Below are 23535 nucleotides of genomic sequence, written 5' to 3' on the forward strand. Positions count from 1 at the left end.
ATTTATACAAGATAATGCTTAAGTTATTGTAAGGACTAGTTTGGATTCCTAGTCCAAAGGTGTAAACAGACTTCGGCCCAAAAAGCTCAAAACAATGAATTTGTAGAGAGATGAGTTAGAAAATTGGGTTTTAGTTAATCAAACAACAAATTGAGTAGTTTCATGGTGAAAAATTGAAGATGGGCGATTATAGAATGAGCAATAAACGTCCTCGGCAATATCTGAGAAGACTGATTCTTATATAATGATCTTTAAAGAGAGTTACAAGTTTGATTCTAGATGGGTACAATGTTTTTCCCTTCTTTCTCCCATCCCCATTCTTCGCTTCCTCTCCTTCCTTTTATACTCTTTCTCCTTTTCATCCCTATCTTCCACGTGCATGCTAGATGGTGGATTTTAATACTTGTCCCATCAGCATCTCCCATAAGCCTTGATATAGTAGCAATAAGGTTGAAACCTACTGTTCAGGTATCACCTCCACATTAATGTGATCAGGAAGTTAGCTGCAGAGCATTTAATGTGGAGGTAGCAGTTTTTTCCTTGGATATTTTAGGATTCTTCTATGTCTTGAGCTTCCATAGTGCTTATCTGTATCAATTAAGTATTTCTGTGACGTTTCTTCAGATAGCAGACCATTTCTACGAGCCACGGCCTTGGTTAGCCGAGGTGACTCTTATTCTCAGCACAACTCCTTAGGTCGTTATGATCTAAATTGACTTCTTTGTTTGTAAATATGGTCCCTTCTGACAACGTTTACCCCCTTCTTGGACACATCTTGTCCTCGGAGTGGGCCTTAGGTCCATTATACAACATGTGTAATGAACCTCCAGGCCCAATGTTGCTACAGTTATATTACCAAATTTTAATATAAAAAGATTAAAGTTGACATTATAATAGATGTGATTGATGTTATATTGAAAATAAATTAAATAATAAGTTTTTTAAAATTAAATTTTTTAGGGATATTATAAATATTATTATATTAGTCTTATAAAGTGTCAACTTTTAAACACAACATGCCAAAAGTATTTTAAAAATTATATTTATTATGTTGACATTAATCTAATTTATCGAAAATTCATAGCCGACCCCAAAATTTTGAAATAAGACTTTGTTGTTGTTGATGTTGCACTAATTACCATATTCATTATTATGTTTGTAAGTTTTTTTTTTTTTAATAAAAAAATAGTAAAATTGATAATAACTATAACATTTTTCTTGTTATTCTTTTTATTATACAAAGAGAAGAGTTTAAGGGAATTAAAAGGTCTCTCTCTCTCAGAGATTAGTTTGTAAGCCTAACTTCCTTTTTGATAGATTGTAAGACTAACTGCCCAGCAAAAAAAAAAAAACAGAATTTGTAAGACTAAATAAAATTTTTAAGTTACTGGCTCAAGTACAAGTTTTTTTTTTTTTTTTTTTTTTTGTTTTAGGATTTATGTTCTTCGATTTTTGCACTTAATAATTCACTTACCACAAAAATTAAAAAAAAATAGATGGACAAATTGCCCAAATTGGACTCCAATGAAATCCAATTTAGAATCTAATTGGATTTGACCCTTCGATTTTAAACTTAATAATTCACTTGGCACAAAATTTATAAATTAGATAAGACACTTGGTGCAAAGTTGAGAATTCAATTGANTTAACATGTAAATTTTTCCCCACTTGAGTCTATCTATCTGAATATTTTATACATTTGTACAACAGCTGAGTTTTGCAAATTCTGCGAAAAACCACTCCATCTTAATCTCTTTCGAGCATTAATTATTTTTGGCCTCTAAAGATATTAAGCCATGAACTAACTAATGGTTTCTGTACATGTATCCCTTTTAGTTAAATTGTCAACTTAAGCCATGAAAGATATTCAGAGTTTCAAAATAGTTTATTTAAAAAAAAAAAAAAAAAATCGCCCAGCACTCTTAGAGACCGTTTGGCTGGCGCGTTGGCGTTGCACGTTTACGTTTTCAGCCCTTTTAATTTTTTTTTTTTCCACGCGCCCCTAGCTTTTCAGAGACAAAGTGTTACTGTAGCAATACTGTTGCGGTTACTGTTCATTAAACAGTAGCCGCAACATGTGACTTTTTCACTCAATTTTTACTGTTTATGGACCTATAATTTTCACTTTTTAACAATTTTTTCATTAAAAATGGGTCTTATTATACTATTCACACATTTAAAAATTATTTTACTACAATATTTTTCAGTTTTCAGTTTCAATTTTCAGTTGTATCCAAACTGGCCGTATCATTTGTTTGCGGTTGGGACCAACGACACAGCATAACACAAATGGAGCATATTATTGTGCTTAAAGAAGGTTTGACAATCTTTTTCACCTTTTTATGGGCAAAAGAGAAAAGTTGGAATAATAGCTTCCTTTAAGTCGCATAGATTTTCATGATGCTACTGTCACAACCACCCTGCCTGAAATTGAGTTAAATGGCATAGAATACTGCAATGTCTGCTCATCAGCTGAAGCGATAAGGTTGCACATGCTGTGCTTGAGCATTGTGTAAAGATCTGCCAGAGTTTTTTCTTTCCATTGTGTTTCTAAATTATATATATATATATATATATATACCATACATAGAACAATGACACATTTTTTGCCATGTATTAAAAATAAATATCCACTACAAGTTTGTTTAAATACTTCATCATTTTTTTTTTCCTTTTTTTTCTCAGTTTTTTTTTTCTTTTTAAAATAGGTAAAGAAATTTCTTTTGTCCCCTACTCAACTATTTCGATTTTCGTTGTTCTTACTTATTTACTAGTGAAAAGACTAAAGAGAAAAAATTAGTCACTATTCTAAAAACCTTTACCGGTTGTTGACTATAAAAGCCATTTATCGTGAAAGCTAAATTAAATTGAAGGATTGTTCTACTCAGCCTTAATTTTAGTGAATATCTCACCTCATTTTTTTATTCCTTATCCAAAACCATATTTCTTCTAGAAAATGGCTTATAATTAGCTGAAAGTGGAATAGACAATGGTCTTTAGACTAAATTGAATCTCCTCCCCCATAATTAAGGGTCGAAGGCTGAGCCCATGTGTTAAATTCATAGTCATATAGGTGTGAAAGTCGAATTCTCCCATCAAAAAATTTAAAAATTAAAAAAAATTATTAAAAAAAAAAAAAAGGAAGAAGAAGAAGAAGAAGAAGAAGAAAGAAACACAAATAAAAAGCAGCGGACTTCATTTTAATTTTCTCCTGCAGCCGGCATAGGGTTCAATATCAGTGATTGAGTATGTGAACTAGCTTAGTATATATATATATGCGTGTGTGTGTGTGTGTGACAGTGTGAATTTATTTTATCTTAAGCTTTTATTGATCACAATGAAGGGCTTGCAGTTTCTTCTAAGGGTTGCATTGTCCAGCCTCCTGAGGCTAAAATTCTAGTACAATATGTATCTCACTTAAGTTGTTTCCATCTTGGAATCAATCATGAACCCTCCATAAACATATATATCAAGTAGTATCACTAACTAAAGGATGCATATATGGAATGGTATTGCTTAGTCATGTAACTGTCATTGACATAAATAATTTCACAGACGACAATGAAGTTCAGTTTATTGAGTGGACTATAAGCCCTGGGTACACTAGTAGTCAACAGTCCCCTCAAGATACCCGTGTCTGCAAAAGGGGGAAAGATATACAACAGGTCTTTGGGTTCAAAAGGGCAACAGGTCTGGACCTCAGACACCTGTGTCAAATGCTGCGACGTCTATAACTATAATCTTATATATTGTTTTTCAATCGATCCAACTTGCAAGTGGTTAAGTCTGAAGTGATATGTATCCAAAGTATACTAGGAGTCTAGGAAAGAAGGATCCAACCAAGTGGGGAAAAAAAAAAAAAAAAAAGCTCACCTCTAATCCCTGATTTCCCAGTTTGAGTAATGGGATTTGGATCTAGGGCTTCAAATTCAGCTTGTCATCCTTTGTTAAAAAACCACCGTTTGCTTAGCCCCTAACTCAAGACGCTATCACACTAATCCTATTTTACCTAAGAAAGTCTATAGATGCAAAAAATTGCAGGTTTACCAATGTGACAGATTGTTGGTGGTAGGTAAAATGTAATGTTAATGATATGTCCAAATGATAACCAATAAATGCTTATTAACTTGAATCCTGTGAAATTGTTTGTGTATGTCATTACTTAATTTATCCTTAGGTAAGCTACTTGTGTTCTTTGTAATAGTACCCTCACTTTGAAAGAAAGTATACCACATATCAGCAATATGTAACCTCCCCTCACAATAGGAGGGGTCATCTGACTCTATGATTGTGGCAGTCAAACACTGTTTTGGTAAGCTAGCTAGCCAACTATGTCTAACTCAAAAGTTACACTCATATTGTGAGTAGTGAATAATTTCTTTTAGTGGAAAATTTATAAATGAAAAATATATATAGGCTTAAAATTTTGGGAACATGGTATAACACATATCGGTCAATGATGACTTCAAATAGAATACAATGGAGAAAAGAAAGCATATGATCATTCCTAGTTAATTTGTGGTGTGTGCATGTCTTCCCAAATAGGGCTGGCCCTAGGCCAAGGCCTAAGGCCCCCTAAAATAGAAAGGCCCTCAAATTAAAATGGGGCCAATAATTTTTTTTTCTTCTTCTAATTAAAAAAGGAGTGTAAAACTTGCACATTTTTTTATCATATAGGTCTTATAAATTGATATGTCCGATCATAAAAAATAATTCAATATTCATTTTTTTTTCTTAAAATGTCATATCAGTTTATAAGTTTTTTATAGTAAAATTTGTAGTACTTTAGCATCTTCTTCACACAAAAATTATGAATTAATAGAAATACAATGCAATCACCAATTCACCATTAAGTGAATGAAAAATGCTAAAACTAATACAAATTTTATGACAAAAACTTACAAACTAATCAAACAATATAATAAATGAATGTTTTGAATAACTTTTATTTATTAATGACTCGTCGGTTTGTAAAACCTACATAGCAAGTATCACTATCTCACTTTGGATGAATTAATCTTATTAATCAGAAAGAATTAATAATATATTTGAAATAAAAAAAAATTATAATATAAAAAATAAAATAAATAACATTTAAGTGATATTTAGATATAAAAATGCCTCTTTAAAATTTTTGCCTTAGGCCTCAAACTATCTTGGGCCAACCCTGTTCCTAAAAATAATTCATCCTTGGCAGTAGCCCATTTGTTCACTTCTGCCCAATTATTCAAAAGGCAAAGATTAGGTCATGTGCATAGAAGCACTTGATACATGCAATGTCCTTAATAAAAAACACTTTGTGTTTATTATGTTTTTTTTTTTTTTAGTCAAGAGTATTGTAATTTAACTTACAAAAACATTTAGGATTTAAGTTTTTTCATTTTGATTGTAACAATCAAATTACCATCTCATTATTTTTATTGATTTTTTTTTTTTTTGGGTAAATATGATAGCTCCAAAGCCCGAAAGTCTACTAACATATTAGCGAAGAGGTTAAGTGCAAAACATTAGATTCTATATGAAATATAATAATAATAATAATAATAGATTTAGAATATGATTTTTTTTCTCATGTTTAGTTGTTTTGACAAAAAAGTCATAAAAAATTAAATATATGCAAATTCACTATAATTAACCTTAATCATTTAGATTTACTAACTCCTTTTAATGACATGTAATATATGTGTGGGGCCAACATTGTAGTATTTATTCCATGTAAATGAAAAAATTACTAATATGATAAATACATATATGTTGTTGTATTGATTATTTTAAATGGTGTATTAACTATTTAAGTATAATGAAATTTTGATGTCATTTTTTAAAGATTTATATGAGAAGAAATTGATTTGAAATATAGTATTCTTACTCAAATTTAGTAGTTTTTGCAATAATTGAAACAAAATCCAAAAAAAGTGAAAAAAAAAAATGTAATAACATGCAATTAAGAATGTAAATAAAATAATTGAAAATTTTATTTTATGAAACAATTATTGCATTCTTGAGTAGGTAAGAAACATGTCCATCTCTAAGACTATAACAGTAACTATATCATACACTTTTTAATTTGCAAACACATATAGTATGATCTAAACACTACTTATTGTCTTTATATTTTGTCTATAAAATAAGAGACTAAATAATTACAAAATTTACCAAAAAAAAAATTATTGAAATATTGGAGGAAATTAATAACACATGGAGTTGTGATTAAGAAATTAGGAAAGATTGAGAATATCCAATGGCTGTAATTACAATAACAATCAATTAACTTAGCTACACATAAATAATAATTAATATCTTGGGTGAGACAATGTATTAGAGCAATTAATATCTTTAATTGTGAAAGAAAGGAAAATAAAGTGAAGATGAGCAAGTATATGGTCCTAATGGTTTATTCAATATAGTTGATGCAAATTACTACCAGTCGAGTAAGAATTTCCATAGTTGAACTGCTTGACAGGGAAATGCTGACGGTAATGCCTGGTTTGTTGGATGGAAATGGAATTCAGTTGGATCAATAGGTCGCCTTCTCTTCTTCGTTATTGTTTCTTGGAATTTCTTTCTTCTGTCCTTCTGCTGAACCAATTATTGTAAGTTGAGGCTCTGCATTGCTCTGGCCAACAAAGTCATCATCTGTTGTTGTTTCCCTTCTGTCTTTCTAAGTCTATCCTCCATTGATTGGATGTAAGTTCTAGTATTTTGTTGTTGCTGTCTAAGCTTCACTCGTTCCACCATTAGAACCTGCTTGTCATGCTTCAACCGATTAACTTTTTTATCTAATCCAAACCTTCCAACTTCAACACAAGAGTCCAAAGCCTGTTGTGAAGCATGAATTTGAAATTTCTTCCTTCTAAGAGGATTTCTTTTGGTTGCTTAACTCATACTTTAAAATGTTTTTTTTTTTTAAATTTTTTTAAAGAAGTTCAAAATGTTAATGAATGTGTTGTTCCATCAATACAAAGCCCTTGGCAAGTATGGATATAAGAATTTTTCAAAGCATTTTTTTGTGCTGCTTGCTTCATGTTCATGCATAATGATCCTGTACATGTGGTCCCTAATGTTTCACTGTATTTAGGTATAACAAATAGGTAGAGCTAAGAGATGCAACTAGCCAAAACTAAAGCGACTTGATAGAAGGAAACAGTCTTTCAAAAGATATGGTCTGTAACACATACAATTGGCAGGACCAAATTGGATGTCACCCGCTTTATATTTTACATTTATTTGCTGAGCTAGATTATTTTTGATGCAGTCGACTGAGTAGCACATATATATACCGACTTCCTGAGACTTGTTGAAATTTTAAATTCAATTTTGAAATATGCACTGCCTTTATATCTTTAAAAGCTTCAAACATAAGTGTGTAGAATTTTTTTCACTTCTGATGCAACATTTGTACCAGTTGGCACTTGCCTCCAAAGCATGTACCTTGAGTTAAATTATTTCTAAACTAATATCAAATAATGTCATCTGCAGGTCACAGCTTCTACACATTCTAGAAAGTTTCTACGCATACATGATTCTAGACAGTTTATACACTTAAAAAATCAAAATCAAATCAATGGAATAGGGATTTTATAAAGACCAATTACCTCAACAGTAGCCTGAATTCTCAACTTGTGCCAACAGATCATCTTCTTCATCCAGAAGTTGTGCAAGACTGAAACTCAAATTCACTATCTCCATTATGGTCTCACATGTCTCCTCTATTTGCTTATCAAGATTTACAACTAAACTGGAGACTGCATTGTAAAATGGTATGGTAGACCACAGAGATATGGAGATGCGTTCTTCATGACTCTGCTAGACCTGCGCGGTGACTCTTGATCCCCATTTGAATCTTTCTGAATCCCATTTGAATCTTTCTGGATCTCATTTGAATCTTCTTCAACTCCACTTGAATCTACCTCTTTCTGAACCCCATTAGAATCTTTCTGGATCTCATTTGAATCTTCTTCAACTCCACTTGAATCTACCTCTTTCTGAACCCCATATGAATCTTTGTCTTTGGAATTCAATGTGGCATTAGACCTTGAATCTTGTTTTGGGTCATTATATGAAACTATATTATTTGATTCAAAATCATCTTGGTCATACTTGTTATAAACTGAACCAATCGAGAGAACAAGGTCACCCATTTTCTAACTTCTTGATAATTCCTTGTTCTTTGTGGTCTTAAGGAAGTTTTCCATCGAAATCGAAGTCTCAGCTAAGAGACTCAAAATTTCAAGTCCCAGCTGCTGTAATTCTTCACTCAACTGCCTCAGCTCATTAATATCCGATTCAGCCAAACTACAAAGATAACAAGGAAAAGAAAGAACAATCAAGTAAAACAAGGAAAAGAACAAGGAAAAGAAAGAACAATCAAGAAAAAGAATAAGCGGGAGAGAAGAACACACTTGAATCCGAGTCCAACAGTGGAATACCCATCCACCAGTGTACGATCCAGGTCCCCCTGGGCCTGGGAATCTCCAATGGTGGAATAGTTATCTTCCATGGGCAGTTAAAAGACATCACCAGTGTTTTTTTGTGTTAGTATTTTTTGTTTTTCTTGAAGCAAAATTTGAGCAGAGCCAATGAGTACGTACTTTCGTTTATTCAATCCCACTGTTATACATATACAGTTACACTTGCCTTTCTTTTCTTTTTTTCTTCTTAATTTTTTTTAACTTACTTATATGATAATAATAAAATATTAACACAACAAATTGTCACAATATTTTCACAATTATTGAGGTGTAAATTTATTATATATCAAAATAAAATAATAAAATATCATACTAGAACTAATCACAACTAAAAATGAAAGTATTGTAAAAAAAAAATTTATATCCACAATATTTTTACAACATTTTTATAACAAATCTTACGTGGTAAATTGTTTTTCTAATATAAACTTATCAATATTCTCAAAAAATATAAACTTATTAACGAAATTACTTTTTTACCTGCCAATAATAACTCACAACATACTACTTTTGATTTGTAATGAAAATGTTGTGAAATTCCCACTATTATACTTGCCCTTTGTTTTTTTTTTTGGGGTTGGTAATATTGTATGTTAAAATTACTTATTTAATAATAATAAAATATTAACACAATAAATTGCCACAATATTTTCATAATTGTTGAGGTGTTAATTCCTTATATGTTAAAATAAAACAATAGAATATCATACTGAAACCAATCACAACTAAAAAAAAAGTATTGTGAAAAAAAAAAGTATTACATCCACAACATTTTTTATAATAACATTTTCATAACAAATTTTATGTGGTAAATTGTTATTCTAATTTAAACTTACCAATAAAATTATTTTTTTGCCTACCAATAGCAACTTGTAATAACTTATTACTTATATTTGTAATGAAAATGTTATGAATATAAAATTTCTCTTGTGAAAATGTTAAGACATCTTGTTTTGTCATAATATTTTCACAATTTTTAAGGTGCATGTCAATCCTTTACAAGTCAAAATAAAATATAATAAAGTTATAAATGTATTTATGAAAATGTTGTGTCATTCTTTGTGATTCTAAAAAAAATATATATATATATATATATTATTAGTCAATTTTTGTTGATCCAAAATTCACTATTTCACATACAGTTTTCTTGAGTTAAATTTTTGTATATTTTTTTTCTCTATGCACAATTTTAAGTAAAAATACATAGTTTTACACACACAAAACTAAAACAAAAACTTAGGATAATATCACATTTCATCCTTTATGTTTGGGGTAGTTTACAATTCTTCCTTAAACTTTAAAATCAAGCAATTTCCCCCTTAATATTTTGGAAAAGAGCAAATATGTTGTATTGTTATTCTTTCAATTAAACCCTAATGAATGCTTATGATTCTTAAAATATTCCATTGTGTAGTGGCTAAAATATTCCCACTAAATTTTAATATCCCAAAAATTTTCTTCATGTATTTTGAGTTTTAGACGGTAGTAATGCTTAGATAGTTGGAATGATAATATAAGATTTTTATTTGTTATCTAGAGAACATCGATTTTTTTAGGTTTAAATTTTTGAAACTTATAATTTATCTAATGGAAAATTCAATGACACGTCTTTTGTTATATAACTGAGGAGACATATAGTGCTCTTTTCCTTCTTAATAAAGATGATTTTTTGCTTACAAATAATGCAAAAGACACCTAGCTAACATATTACGAAGAAATCAAACAGAACAAAAATGAAGGTCTAGAATTCTAGACGATGATCACTGAAAAAACTAACTTGGCAATCTTTGGTATTTAAGTATGCATTGCAATTAGAAAAAGCAAATTTTTATGCATATCAAACTTCACATGGAGTTCATTTGATTTGTGGTGGAATAACTTATAGATAATTTGTGAAGTTGGAGGTAATTGTGCATATGAAATAACTTTATTTTTATTATCAGTTTTATTAATTAATTTTAAATTAATAAAATATTTTCTTTTAGCAATCGGTAAAGAAAAGTGTAATTGTGTAGGTTTAGTTTCTTAAAGTAAAATTTTACATGGAGACATAGTTGTCAAAATGAGAATTGTATTGTGAATTAATTTTTAATTTTTCTTTATTGTTTATCATATCTTATCTTATATCATAAGCTACGCAAAAACCTAATAAAATTTATAAATATAAAAGATATAATCAACTAATGTCTAACTTAATCCTCACATAATAATAATAATAAAATGAGTGTAAGTACTAGAGGTAGAAAGAAGTTCACCACTTTGCTGCCACCACAATTTCAAGGATCCAATTTTTATTATATAGTATATGATAATTGCCACAAATTTTCATGCACTAGCTTCACAATCAAATTATTTATCAATATCACATGATTAGACACAAAGGAGGATAGGTATGCTTCAAAACAAAATGGTGGAGTTTTTTTTTTTTTTTTTTTTGATGATGTAAAATTTCACTAAGGTAGAGGGCCCTTCAAACCCATCCCTGTGGTGTAAATCCTAAATACACAACCCTACCCGCCAGAATCATGTATCAAATAATCTAGAGAAACTCCTAGTGGGAATTCAAATCCAAGATATCTAGGTTTATAACTCATTTTAAACCTCCCACCACTAGGCTGCACCTTGACTGATCATAACAACAATATATAGAGTTATAAGTAAATACGCATCGCTAATTTTTTAAATAGAGTTCTATCTATATTGTCAAGTGCATAACTCAATTTTTGCCAATGCAGAAAGGACTTTCCAAATATATTACATACACAACAAATCGCGCACACATCACGGTTACACTTGTAAATAGCTAGGCTCTCATCTTCCTAGCTAACCATACATATAAGTAGATGAAAAGTAACCTAGGACATCCGATGCCTAGTGAGCTTCCAATGTCATTCCCACTTTTTCAGTCAAACTCTTGATGTACTCCTTTCTAGCTGGGTGTTTCTCCTGTGGCCGATTATATGCACTCCACACCGGCTCTCCCACAAACAACCTCATCAACTGCGAAACCAACAAACACCAAATTGCCGATTAACCAACAAGGGCCATTAGTCGGGTGGTGAAGTCATTGTTATCAGTAAGCAAATGCAGTAGTTTAATTTGCAAAATCAGTCAAAAACATAACTGTGGATTGTACTACATATTTATTTCAAATTAGCGACAATCAAAACCAACATAGTCTCATGCTCTAATTGATTTTGTAGGCACTAGCTGTTAAGTAATTGATATTATTTCAATGTTACCTTAGTATAGTTTTTGGTGTCAAGAGTGAACCGGTGGTAGATTCCAGCGGGCAAAATGATAAGATCACCAGCCTTGATCCAAATGCGAATCCAACGGTCATCCTTGTCTCGAACATCAAAATACCCGCTTCCTTCCAAACAGTAACGTATCTCCTCGTCAGCATGTATGTGCTCTGTGTAGAAATTTTTCAGCTTCTCTTCATAGTTGTCCACTTTCTCAGGGCATAAATCAAGCAAATCCTTCAATACATCCACACGAAAAGGATCAAGTGAGCCACAATAAACATTTTATGATGTGCCTGCAGGCGATAGGGCCGATACAAATCCATTATTCAACAAACGGGCATCACTTTCTTCCACTATATATATATATATATATGTATTTCATCCAATTAAGTAAACTAACTTGAACTCAACAGAGAATAGAAGAATATGTCGGTTTTTCTTATTTACAGCCCCAAACCAAAATAATTACACAAATTTGTAGTGATTAGTGAATGTTCAAATCGGTTAGTTTTTCTTACGACACCTTACACCCCCTCCCACCAAAAAAAAAAAAAAAAAAAAAACCTCTAACACAATGCTATATTTCTTTCTCTAGAAAATTTTTTCAGGTAAGTTTTCTGCATTTTTTTTTTCAGTATTTAGTGTGCTAGAAATTTTTGCCGTGAAGCAATTTCTAAAGTTTATGCCTTTATGTTTTCCACCATGTGCCCTCACCTTCTCCATTCTTTTAGGTAAGAAGATCACACTTTGAGTTTGAAGTGGTAGAATGAAGAAAGGATTTGGATTGAAGATGACACGTTTTAAATTTTGAGTGTGAAGAATTAAAGACTAACGCTTACTCAATCACACTATTACACCCAATTGTGTAAGTTCTTATTTTTTAAATTAAAATTTCTAACTCATCTCTATATGTTAAGAGGATACAGAAAGTTAATTATGACTTAAAAAAAATACCAAAATACTCTTAATTTAATTAGATAATATTTATTTGTAACAAATAAAAAGTAGGATTAAAATTGTAATTCAACAAAATTTAAACAAAAAACTACCAAGATAAATTTTAAAAAAAAATTAGCACATTCTCTATTTAAATATATCTAATGCACATTTAATACATTTTTTCCTAAAAACTAGCACATACTAAATCCTACAGTTTATTCTGTTTCAAATTCTAAATTCTAGTTTCATAAAAATCCATTCCTATATAACTAACCTCACTAACAATAGATAAATTCAAATTGAAAAATTACATTAAACTTAAAATAATAAAAAAAGTGTCTCATCGCAGTATCGCACGTGTGGAGCACGTACAATGATGCTAATCTGTCTATATATATATATATATATATATATAACGAAACGTCTAAAATTCTCACAATTCATATCAGCACAATATTTAAATAAAATTATCATTTTATTTAAATAAAATTATTTTTATTTAGTCCAAACTTAATAAGGAGTAAAACTCTATCTCTCTAACAAGTCCAACTTAAACTCAAACTCATCATTATCATTTTTTTTAAACAAAATTATTTTTGTTTAATCCAAACTTAACAATGAAAATAATAGTAATAATCAATTTTGATAGGTTTTTTAAAATAAAAATTAGAAAGGGATAATAATAAGTTAATGAATAATAATCATAACCTAAAAAAAAAAACTAGGCAAAAAATTTAATGAATTTTGTAGAAAAAAGTAATGAATAATTTCATTCCAAATTATATAGATTTGATAAATTTCAAATTAAAATGTTACCAAAAATGATAACCTTAGTAGATTTAAAAAATATAGTGGTTAAGAATTTGAAAACTATAGTTGCTTGAAATGAATAAATGAAAAAAATTTATAAAAAAATAATAATAATAAAAATTACTCAATACTTGATTTCTTGAAAATAAAATACCATACAAAAAGAAAAAAAAAATAAAGATAAATTACTTTACAATCCACAATCTATACTTTAAATATTAATTATTATTTAAAATATTTATAATCTATTAAATAATATAAAATTTAAAAAAAAAGTGAAAAAAAATTATCTAGTATTTGATTTCTTAAAAGTAAAGCACTATATAAAAGGAAAAAAAATATAAAAATAAAAATGAATCTCTCACAATCCACATCTAAATACTAATTTTTATATTATATATTTATAATCTCCTTAATAATATAAAATTTACAAATAAAAAAAATATTTATCTATTGATTCCTTAAAAGTAAAGTACTATACAAAACTGAAAATTTTAGAATTAATGAACATAAATTTTTTTTTAAAATATAGATAATTTACATTTCCTACTTAATAATATTTTTACAATATTATACTTTTTAAATAGTTAAAAAATATATAAGAATGAATATTAATAATATTTAAATTATATAATTAAAAAGCATACTATACATTTTAATATATATTTTAAGTATATTCATATATATGTGTGGAGATTCAAGCTAATATTAAGATAAATAGATAGAGATTATTTGTCTTTTTTTTTTTGAGAAAGATTATTTAGTGGACTTTTACCAGAATATTTTTTTTCCATTTTAATTAATTTGGACTATCCGAATTAAATAACGCTACCAAATAATTTTTTTTTCTAAAAGGAAAAAAAAAATTTTAAGGGTAGAACCAGTACCATGTAATTGTATCCTCTTGCTTCTCTGATTCTTCGCAACTCCTCATCGTTCTCGTAGTCTTTTGGGTTCAAATGCCAGTACAACACTCCCAACTCTACAAAATTACCATTTTTCATCAACAATATTTGTCAAACCGAAAAAAAAAAACAGAGAGAGAGAGAGAGAGAGAGAGAGAGAGAGAGTGTGTGTTTTGTAAATTGTGACCTGCCAATCGGTCCAATGAAACGAACTCTTGAGGATTGCGATGGTGAGGAAGCCTTGGATCTTCATCGCTCTCATCCATGAACCATGCCTTAATTTTTTTTTGGTTTTGTTTTAGTTATAAAGTTACGTATACATACATACTTATAAAAAATAATCAATCATATGGTCCTCAAAAAAAAAAAAAAAATTCAATTATATATATATATATATATGTGGTCAGTGATTTTAACTCTATCAGTGGAAGAAAAAACTCACCTCGATTGCCATAGAAGCCTTGCACTTGGAGCTTAATTGGACTCAAGAAGCTGAAGCTGAACTTGGTGGAGTTCTCTGTTTTCTCAAAGAGGTGAATGAGTGCCCGTTACTATTTATATTGTTATTTTTACTACCTTCTCGAACTTCCTGTTTTAGATTATTTTCTTGCCTATTCGTGTGTCAATGTCTGCCACGTGTACTGCGTAGTTTTCTCTAGTTATTTTGTGGTGTGTGCTGGCCTTCACCAAGAATAATATCATTCATCTTTGGCAATAGCGCATTTGTTCACTTCTGCCCAATTAATCAAAGGGTTGGCTCTCATGCACAGCCTCGTCCTTATCAGCTTTTTTGTTTTTAGTCGAGGCTCTTATAATTTAATAGCATTTTTAATTAAGATTAGGATTCAAATTCATCGTTGTGATGGTAACTATCAAATTAGCGTCTTGACTAGACATGAAACATGTCTATTTATATCAATTGAAACAAAGTCCAACATCATAAAAAATAATAATAATAATAATTAATAACATGCAATCAAGGAGGTAAAAAAAAAATGTTTCTCAAAGAAAAAAAAATGTAAAAAAATAATATAAAAATATTTACATTTTTATTTTATCAAAAAATATTTGTATTCTTGAGTAGGCATGAAACATGTTTATTTATATTAGTAACTATATCATACAATTTTTAAATTTATAAACACATATAATATGATCAAATCATAACATCATTCTTATTGTCTTTATATTTGGTCTATAAAATAGAAATATTAAATATTAAAATTTTTTACAAGGAAAACTGCTAAAATATTGGAGTAAACTAATAACACTTGGAGGTTGTGATTAGAAAACTAGAAAATATTAAGCTTTCACTAGCTAGTATTGGATAAAGGTTGGATAGATGGATGAACACGATTTAAGGTATTGCACCTAGCTATCTAAATCCAACACCCACCCATCCCATACCCCTTTCGTAGAAGTTGCCAATGATTCTCAGCTATTAAAGCTAAAAAATAAAATAGATGCAATCAAGAATATAATTATTATTTTGTTGGACTTTGTTTCACTTGTCGGAGGGGCAATTAGACTGGTGAGAGTTCTGAGCCATTTGAATCTTGGTCTGTTCTTTGGAATCGATTGGGCCATTAGACTTGCGTGGTAAAAATTCCTCAACCCCATTTTAAAAATTGCTTTTTGGAATCGGATGGAACATTAGACCTGATTCATGAGAGTTTCTGGCCATTTATATCTTGCTTGGAATCGGATGGGCCAAGGCTATCATACAAAACGGTGAAAGTTGATTCTTCTTGTGGATCAAGTGAATTATATGCGTCTAGAATGGATGCAATCAGAATTATATAATCACTCATCTTTTGATTCCTTTCTACTTCTCTCCCTTTGGCGTTCTTCACAAAATCCTCCAACCTAGGACCAACACTTCAGTTATTAATTGTTTCAAGCTTTCCATCTCTTGAATATACTCAATATGCTTTCCAAGCTATTTTGCATTCCTATGGCACTGTTCATCAACTAACTTGTCCAGGTACTTCTCAGCAAAATGGTAGAGCCGAACAAAAACTTCGTCATATTCTTGATACTGTTCGTGCTCTCCTTCTCTCTGCTAAAGTTCCTGCTCCTTTTTGGGGTAAAGCTGTTCTTCATACTGTTCATACTATTAATCGCATTCCGAGTCCTGTTATCCAAAATCAAACTCCATATAAGCGCCTTTTTGGGTCACCTCTAGACTATCACCACCTTCGCTCCTTCGATTCTGCTTGTTTCATTCTACTTCAGCCACATGAGCATAACAAACTTGAGCCTCGGTCAAGGTTTTGTTGTTTTCTTGGCTATGGCGAAACTCAAAAGGGGTATAGGTGTTATGATCATGTCTCTCATCGTCTTCGTATCTCCCGTAATGTTGTCTTTTGGGAACATCGCCTCTTTGTCGAGCTCTCTCATTTCAGTGCTTCCTTGTCTTCTTCCTCTGTCTTAGATCTTTTTCCAGATGAGGCACATATTCCTTCTGTAGCTGCTCCTGATCTTCCTGTAGTTGCTCCTGATCTGTTGCTGTAGACTTCTTTGTCCAACCACCAGATATCACTGATCCCTTTCCTAGTTCACCCTTTAATGAATAGGTGGAAGATGAACAGGTTGAAGACGAGCTACCCAATCCCAATCCTGAGCTTGGGTCTCCTGCTCCTGCTCCGCCTGAAGATCTTGCACAAGACATTCCACCTCGTCACTCAACTAGGGTAAGATCTATTCCTGCATATTTACTTGACTATCATTGTTACACTGCTCTTGCTACATTACACGAGCCTCACACCTATCGTGAGGCTTCCACTGACTCTTTATGGCAGATTGTAATAAAAGAGGAACTTGATGCATTATCTAAAAACCATACTTGGGATTTAGTGATACTTCTTCCTGGGAAATTTGTGGTTGGTTGTAAGTGGATCTACAAGATTAAGACTCGCTCTGATGGGTCTATTGAGCGCTAAAAAGCTCGTCTTGTTGCAAAAATTTTTACACAAGAGTATGGAATTGATTATGAAGAGACCTTTACTCCGGTTGCTCGTATCTCATTTGTTCGTGCCCTTTTAGCTGTTGCTGCTGCCAGTAAATGGGACCTTTTTCAGATGGATGTTAAAAATGCATTTCTTAATGGGGATTTAAATGAAGAAGTGTATATGCAACCTCCTCCTGGTCTCTCTGTTGACTCAAACAAGGTTTGTCACCTTCGACGTGCACTTTATGGCCTTAAACAAGCTCTACGAGCTTGGTTTGCCAAATTCAGCTCTACCATCTCTCACTTGGGTTACATGGCCAGTCACTATGATTCTGCCTTATTTCTTCGTCGCACTGACAAAGGCACTATTTTACTTCTCTTATATGTGGATGATATGATCATAACTGGTGATAACCTTAGTGGCATTCAAAAACTCAAGACTTTTCTCAATCAGCAATTTGAGATGAAAGATCTTGGACATCTCAGCTACTTCTTGGGTCTTGAAATCACTCATTCTACAAATGGACTTTATATTACTCAAGCCAAGTATGCCTCTGAACTCTTGTCTCGCGCTGGACTCACTGATAGCAAGACTGTTGACACTCCAGTTAAGCTTAATGCGCATCTGACTCCCTCAGGGGGGAAACCATTGTCTAATCCCTCTCTTTACAGACGCTTGGTTGGCAGCTTGGTTTATCTCACTGTCACTCGTCCAGACATTTCCTATGATGTTCACCAGGTGAGCCAGTATCTGTCTACTCCACGATTGACTCACTATGTTGCTATTCTGCGCATTCTTTGATACCTAAAGGGCACTCTCTTCCATGGTCTTTTCTACTCTGCTCAGTCTCCTCTTACTCTCTGTGCATTTTCTGATGCTGATTGGGTAGGAGACCCCACTAATCGCAGGTCCACCACTGGTTATTGCTTTCTTCTTGGTTCTTCTCTGATTTCTTGGTGAAGTAAGAAACAAACTCATGTGGCCCACTCCAGTACTAAAGCAGAATATCGTGCCCTTACTGATACCACATCTAAGCTCATTTAGCTACGATGGCTTCTCAAAGACTTAGGTGTGTTTACATCCTCTACTACTCCTCTTTATTGTGACAACCAGAGTGCTATTCATATTGCTCACAATGATGTCTTCCATGAACGGACTAAACACATCGAGATCGATTGTCATTTTATCCGTTTTCATCTTGTTCATGGTGCTCTCAAGCTGATCTCAATCTCCTCTAAAGATCAACTTGCAGATATCTTTACCAAGTCACATCCTAAGGGACGCTTTCGTACTTTAGTTGACAACCTCAAGTTGGTCTCACATCCACCTTGAGTTTAAGGGGGGCTGTTAACGTATATAGTATTGTGGGCTTTAAGCCCAATTAGGTTACTTGTATAGCACACATATTTACTTGTACTGCACACATATGCCTCCTATATAAAGGCACCTATGTACATTCTTTTATTGAGAAATACAATACTATTACATTCAGTATTTCTAACACAAATCATTGTTCAAATGATTCAGTTCATTAATGTCCGATGCTTTCAAACTACAAATAAAAAAAAATTAAATATTAAATAAAAAAAACTTAGCCATACAAAAATACATTCAAAGAGTATGAGAAAGAAAGAACTAAGAAGGAGAATGAGCCAAGGAGAGAGAAAGAAAGAACTAACACTATGTTTGAAAATGGGAGAAGGGAATAGAAAAGAATGGAAAAGGAAGGAAGACATATCATTTCCTCTGCTTGGTTGTACCATAGAAGAGAAAAGTGAATGAGGTGGAGTGATGATATTTTCATGGGGCTCACATATTTTGGTATCAGCCGTACTTGGGTGGAAATGGAGGAAAGGGGAGCATTAATTGCATAGGATCCACCACTTTATATTATAAAATGACTAATTTGTCCTTAAAATTTTTGAGAAATTACAAATGGTCTAATATATGAATTTTCACATGATTAATAAGGGCATGAAGGTAAAAGCGTGCATTTTTTCTTTCTCTTCCCTTTTGCAAACAAACAAGAGAAAGATAAAACTCTCACATTTTCTTCTTTCCTTTCTTTCTTGTATCCAAACACATAAAAAAGAATTCTTTTTCTTTTTCTTTTTCCTTTCTCTTTCTCTTCCCTTCCTCTTTTCTTTTCTTTTCCCTTTCCATAGCTACAACCAAACACAATGTAAGAAGAAAAAGATTCACACCTGTTCAACCCAATCCCAATGCTATATTCTCCATCAACCAGTACGTGCATGAGGAGAAATTATAAGATCCTCATAGTGGACAAATGATGTGGTCCACCATTCTAGTAAAAGACTCTCATCTGTTCAAAATTACTGACTCAGAAATTTTTTTAAAACAGAAACCGATTATTGACTCGGCAATTTTAAACAAGTGTGAATTGTTTAGTGGAATGGTAGACAAGTGACGTGATCCACTATGAGAACTGTATAATTTCTTGTGCATGAGGTTTCTTTAGGGAATTGCCAGTTTTGGAAGTTTCAAAATCTTGCATGGAAATTTTTTTTTTGGATTATGAGAATATTTGAGTGTTAAATACTTATTTATTAGACATAACACACTACTTGCTAAGAGAAATGGCATGCAATAGTTTTTGCCTATTTGGAATTTACTTGAACGTGTCGGTTTGATTTATTCTAGTTGGCTATTGTTTTTTAGGTTATTTGGTGAGTCCTATTGGCAAACTAAGTGGAAATAGAAGGTGAGAATTAAAGTAATCTAGGTAATTGTTCAGGCCCCAAATTTTTATTACAGTTAAGTAAATTAAGAGCACAATTAATGCAGAACATACGTGATTAACCAAATTAATTAAGCATAGCTACTTACAATTTCATAGATAGACATATTAAAGTTATAAAATCAGCAATTGACAATAAGGAAAGAGAAGCAAATCCAAAATAACACAAGATGTGTTATTGAAGAGTAAAACTAGAGTTTTTGGCAAAAAAACCTCTCTGCGGCTCGACCACTGAATGATCCACTAAAATGAATAGTTGTGGTACCTATGTTACAACAAAGACCTTCCAAGCCTATGCTACCAAAGTACTTGAACCCTCCAAGTCCCAGTTCAAAACCGACTTCTAGGAGTCATTTTTACAATCTAGCAATTTGGATCCCACAACCAAGCTTAGTTGCACCTTCAAGCCTCCAAGGCTGAAATGGGCAATCTCCTATGTTTTCTAGCAATCAAAACACTCAACACTCAAGTATGGTGATGTTTGTGATTGGGGTGATCTTCTCTCCAGGTTTTGGTTATAATGAGAGAGAAGAGTGTAAAGATTTATTGGTGTTTGGTTCTCACAAGTATAGGCTCATTCTCTCAAATCTCGATCAGGTGGGTGTTTCACTGTAAGAAATATAAAATTCTACTTTATCTACAATTATATTAGCAAAAGTTTCAAATAATTTAAAATAAATTTAATATTTATTTTTATTGTATTTTTTGTTCATAAAAAATGACTCAATATATGTATGTATGTATTATATGTTGTAACATTAATATGTTTTATATTATGACCAACTAATTATTAATAAAAAAAATTTCAAAAAAAAATATTATTAATAAATTTTTGAATCTTTTGATTTATTTACATATATCTTTTTAATTAAACCATGTAATGCATATGTAATGCATGAGCCTTTAACTAGTCTATATCTATATATATTAAAAGCCAAAACTTAGAGAAAATCTAATTAGATTTCAATTGAATTCTCAACTTTGCACCAAGTGTCTTATCTAATTTATAAATTTTGTGCCAAGTGAATTATTAAGTTTAAAATCGAAGGGTCCAAATCCAATTAGATTCTAAATTGGATTTCATTGGAGTCCAATTTTGGGCAATTTGTCCATCTATTTTTTTTAATTTTTGTGGTAAGTGAATTATTAAGTGCAAAAATCGAAGAACATAAATCCTATAAACTTCTAAATTATATATATATATATATATATATACCATACATAGAACAATGACACATTTTTTGCCATGTATTAAAAATAAATATCCACTACAAGTTTGTTTAAATACTTCATCATTTTTTTTTTCCTTTTTTTTCTCAGTTTTTTTTTTCTTTTTAAAATAGGTAAAGAAATTTCTTTTGTCCCCTACTCAACTATTTCGATTTTCGTTGTTCTTACTTATTTACTAGTGAAAAGACTAAAGAGAAAAAATTAGTCACTATTCTAAAAACCTTTACCGGTTGTTGACTATAAAAGCCATTTATCGTGAAAGCTAAATTAAATTGAAGGATTGTTCTACTCAGCCTTAATTTTAGTGAATATCTCACCTCATTTTTTTATTCCTTATCCAAAACCATATTTCTTCTAGAAAATGGCTTATAATTAGCTGAAAGTGGAATAGACAATGGTCTTTAGACTAAATTGAATCTCCTCCCCCATAATTAAGGGTCGAAGGCTGAGCCCATGTGTTAAATTCATAGTCATATAGGTGTGAAAGTCGAATTCTCCCATCAAAAAATTTAAAAATTAAAAAAAATTATTAAAAAAAAAAAAAAGGAAGAAGAAGAAGAAGAAGAAGAAGAAAGAAACACAAATAAAAAGCAGCGGACTTCATTTTAATTTTCTCCTGCAGCCGGCATAGGGTTCAATATCAGTGATTGAGTATGTGAACTAGCTTAGTATATATATATATGCGTGTGTGTGTGTGTGTGACAGTGTGAATTTATTTTATCTTAAGCTTTTATTGATCACAATGAAGGGCTTGCAGTTTCTTCTAAGGGTTGCATTGTCCAGCCTCCTGAGGCTAAAATTCTAGTACAATATGTATCTCACTTAAGTTGTTTCCATCTTGGAATCAATCATGAACCCTCCATAAACATATATATCAAGTAGTATCACTAACTAAAGGATGCATATATGGAATGGTATTGCTTAGTCATGTAACTGTCATTGACATAAATAATTTCACAGACGACAATGAAGTTCAGTTTATTGAGTGGACTATAAGCCCTGGGTACACTAGTAGTCAACAGTCCCCTCAAGATACCCGTGTCTGCAAAAGGGGGAAAGATATACAACAGGTCTTTGGGTTCAAAAGGGCAACAGGTCTGGACCTCAGACACCTGTGTCAAATGCTGCGACGTCTATAACTATAATCTTATATATTGTTTTTCAATCGATCCAACTTGCAAGTGGTTAAGTCTGAAGTGATATGTATCCAAAGTATACTAGGAGTCTAGGAAAGAAGGATCCAACCAAGTGGGGAAAAAAAAAAAAAAAAAAAAAGCTCACCTCTAATCCCTGATTTCCCAGTTTGAGTAATGGGATTTGGATCTAGGGCTTCAAATTCAGCTTGTCATCCTTTGTTAAAAAACCACCGTTTGCTTAGCCCCTAACTCAAGACGCTATCACACTAATCCTATTTTACCTAAGAAAGTCTATAGATGCAAAAAATTGCAGGTTTACCAATGTGACAGATTGTTGGTGGTAGGTAAAATGTAATGTTAATGATATGTCCAAATGATAACCAATAAATGCTTATTAACTTGAATCCTGTGAAATTGTTTGTGTATGTCATTACTTAATTTATCCTTAGGTAAGCTACTTGTGTTCTTTGTAATAGTACCCTCACTTTGAAAGAAAGTATACCACATATCAGCAATATGTAACCTCCCTCTCACAATAGGAGGGGTCATCTGACTCTATGATTGTGGCAGTCAAACACTGTTTTGGTAAGCTAGCTAGCCAACTATGTCTAACTCAAAAGTTACACTCATATTGTGAGTAGTGAATAATTTCTTTTAGTGGAAAATTTATAAATGAAAAATATATATAGGCTTAAAATTTTGGGAACATGGTATAACACATATCGGTCAATGATGACTTCAAATAGAATACAATGGAGAAAAGAAAGCATATGATCATTCCTAGTTAATTTGTGGTGTGTGCATGTCTTCCCAAATAGGGCTGGCCCTAGGCCAAGGCCTAAGGCCCCCTAAAATAGAAAGGCCCTCAAATTAAAATGGGGCCAATAATTTTTTTTTTCTTCTTCTAATTAAAAAAGGAGTGTAAAACTTGCACATTTTTTTATCATATAGGTCTTATAAATTGATATGTCCGATCATAAAAAATAATTCAATATTCATTTTTTTTTCTTAAAATGTCATATCAGTTTATAAGTTTTTTATAGTAAAATTTGTAGTACTTTAGCATCTTCTTCACACAAAAATTATG

The 23535-nt window shown here is 31.4% G+C and overlaps 1 protein-coding gene across 1 annotated transcript; it reads right to left on the minus strand.

Annotated features, from left to right (window-relative positions):
- Nucleotides 1-11117: 11117 nt before the first annotated feature.
- On the minus strand, nucleotides 11118-14924 carry LOC112012375 (acireductone dioxygenase 1). The gene is made up of 5 exons (XM_065767905.1): nucleotides 14816-14924; nucleotides 14561-14648; nucleotides 14356-14450; nucleotides 11714-11953; nucleotides 11118-11471 (listed from the first exon to the last, which is right to left on the minus strand). The coding sequence occupies exons 1-5, from the start codon at nucleotides 14825-14827 to the stop codon at nucleotides 11343-11345; spliced, it is 564 nt and encodes a 187-aa protein (XP_065623977.1). The 5' UTR covers nucleotides 14828-14924; the 3' UTR covers nucleotides 11118-11342.
- Nucleotides 14925-23535: the final 8611 nt, after the last annotated feature.

Source organism: Quercus suber, unplaced genomic scaffold (genome assembly GCF_002906115.3).
Source record: "Quercus suber isolate HL8 unplaced genomic scaffold, Cork oak 2.0 scaffold_859, whole genome shotgun sequence".
Lineage (NCBI taxonomy): Eukaryota > Viridiplantae > Streptophyta > Magnoliopsida > Fagales > Fagaceae > Quercus > Quercus suber.

Bases quoted from the DNA above. Each gene is read 5' to 3' on its own strand.
- LOC112012375 (XM_065767905.1), bottom strand. The intron at 14,451-14,560 runs GTCACAATTTAC...GTAATTTTGTAG, and splicing joins TTCATTGGACCGATTGGCAG to AGTTGGGAGTGTTGTACTGG. The intron at 11,954-14,355 runs GTACTGGTTCTA...GATGTATTGAAG, and splicing joins CAAGAGGATACAATTACATG to GATTTGCTTGATTTATGCCC.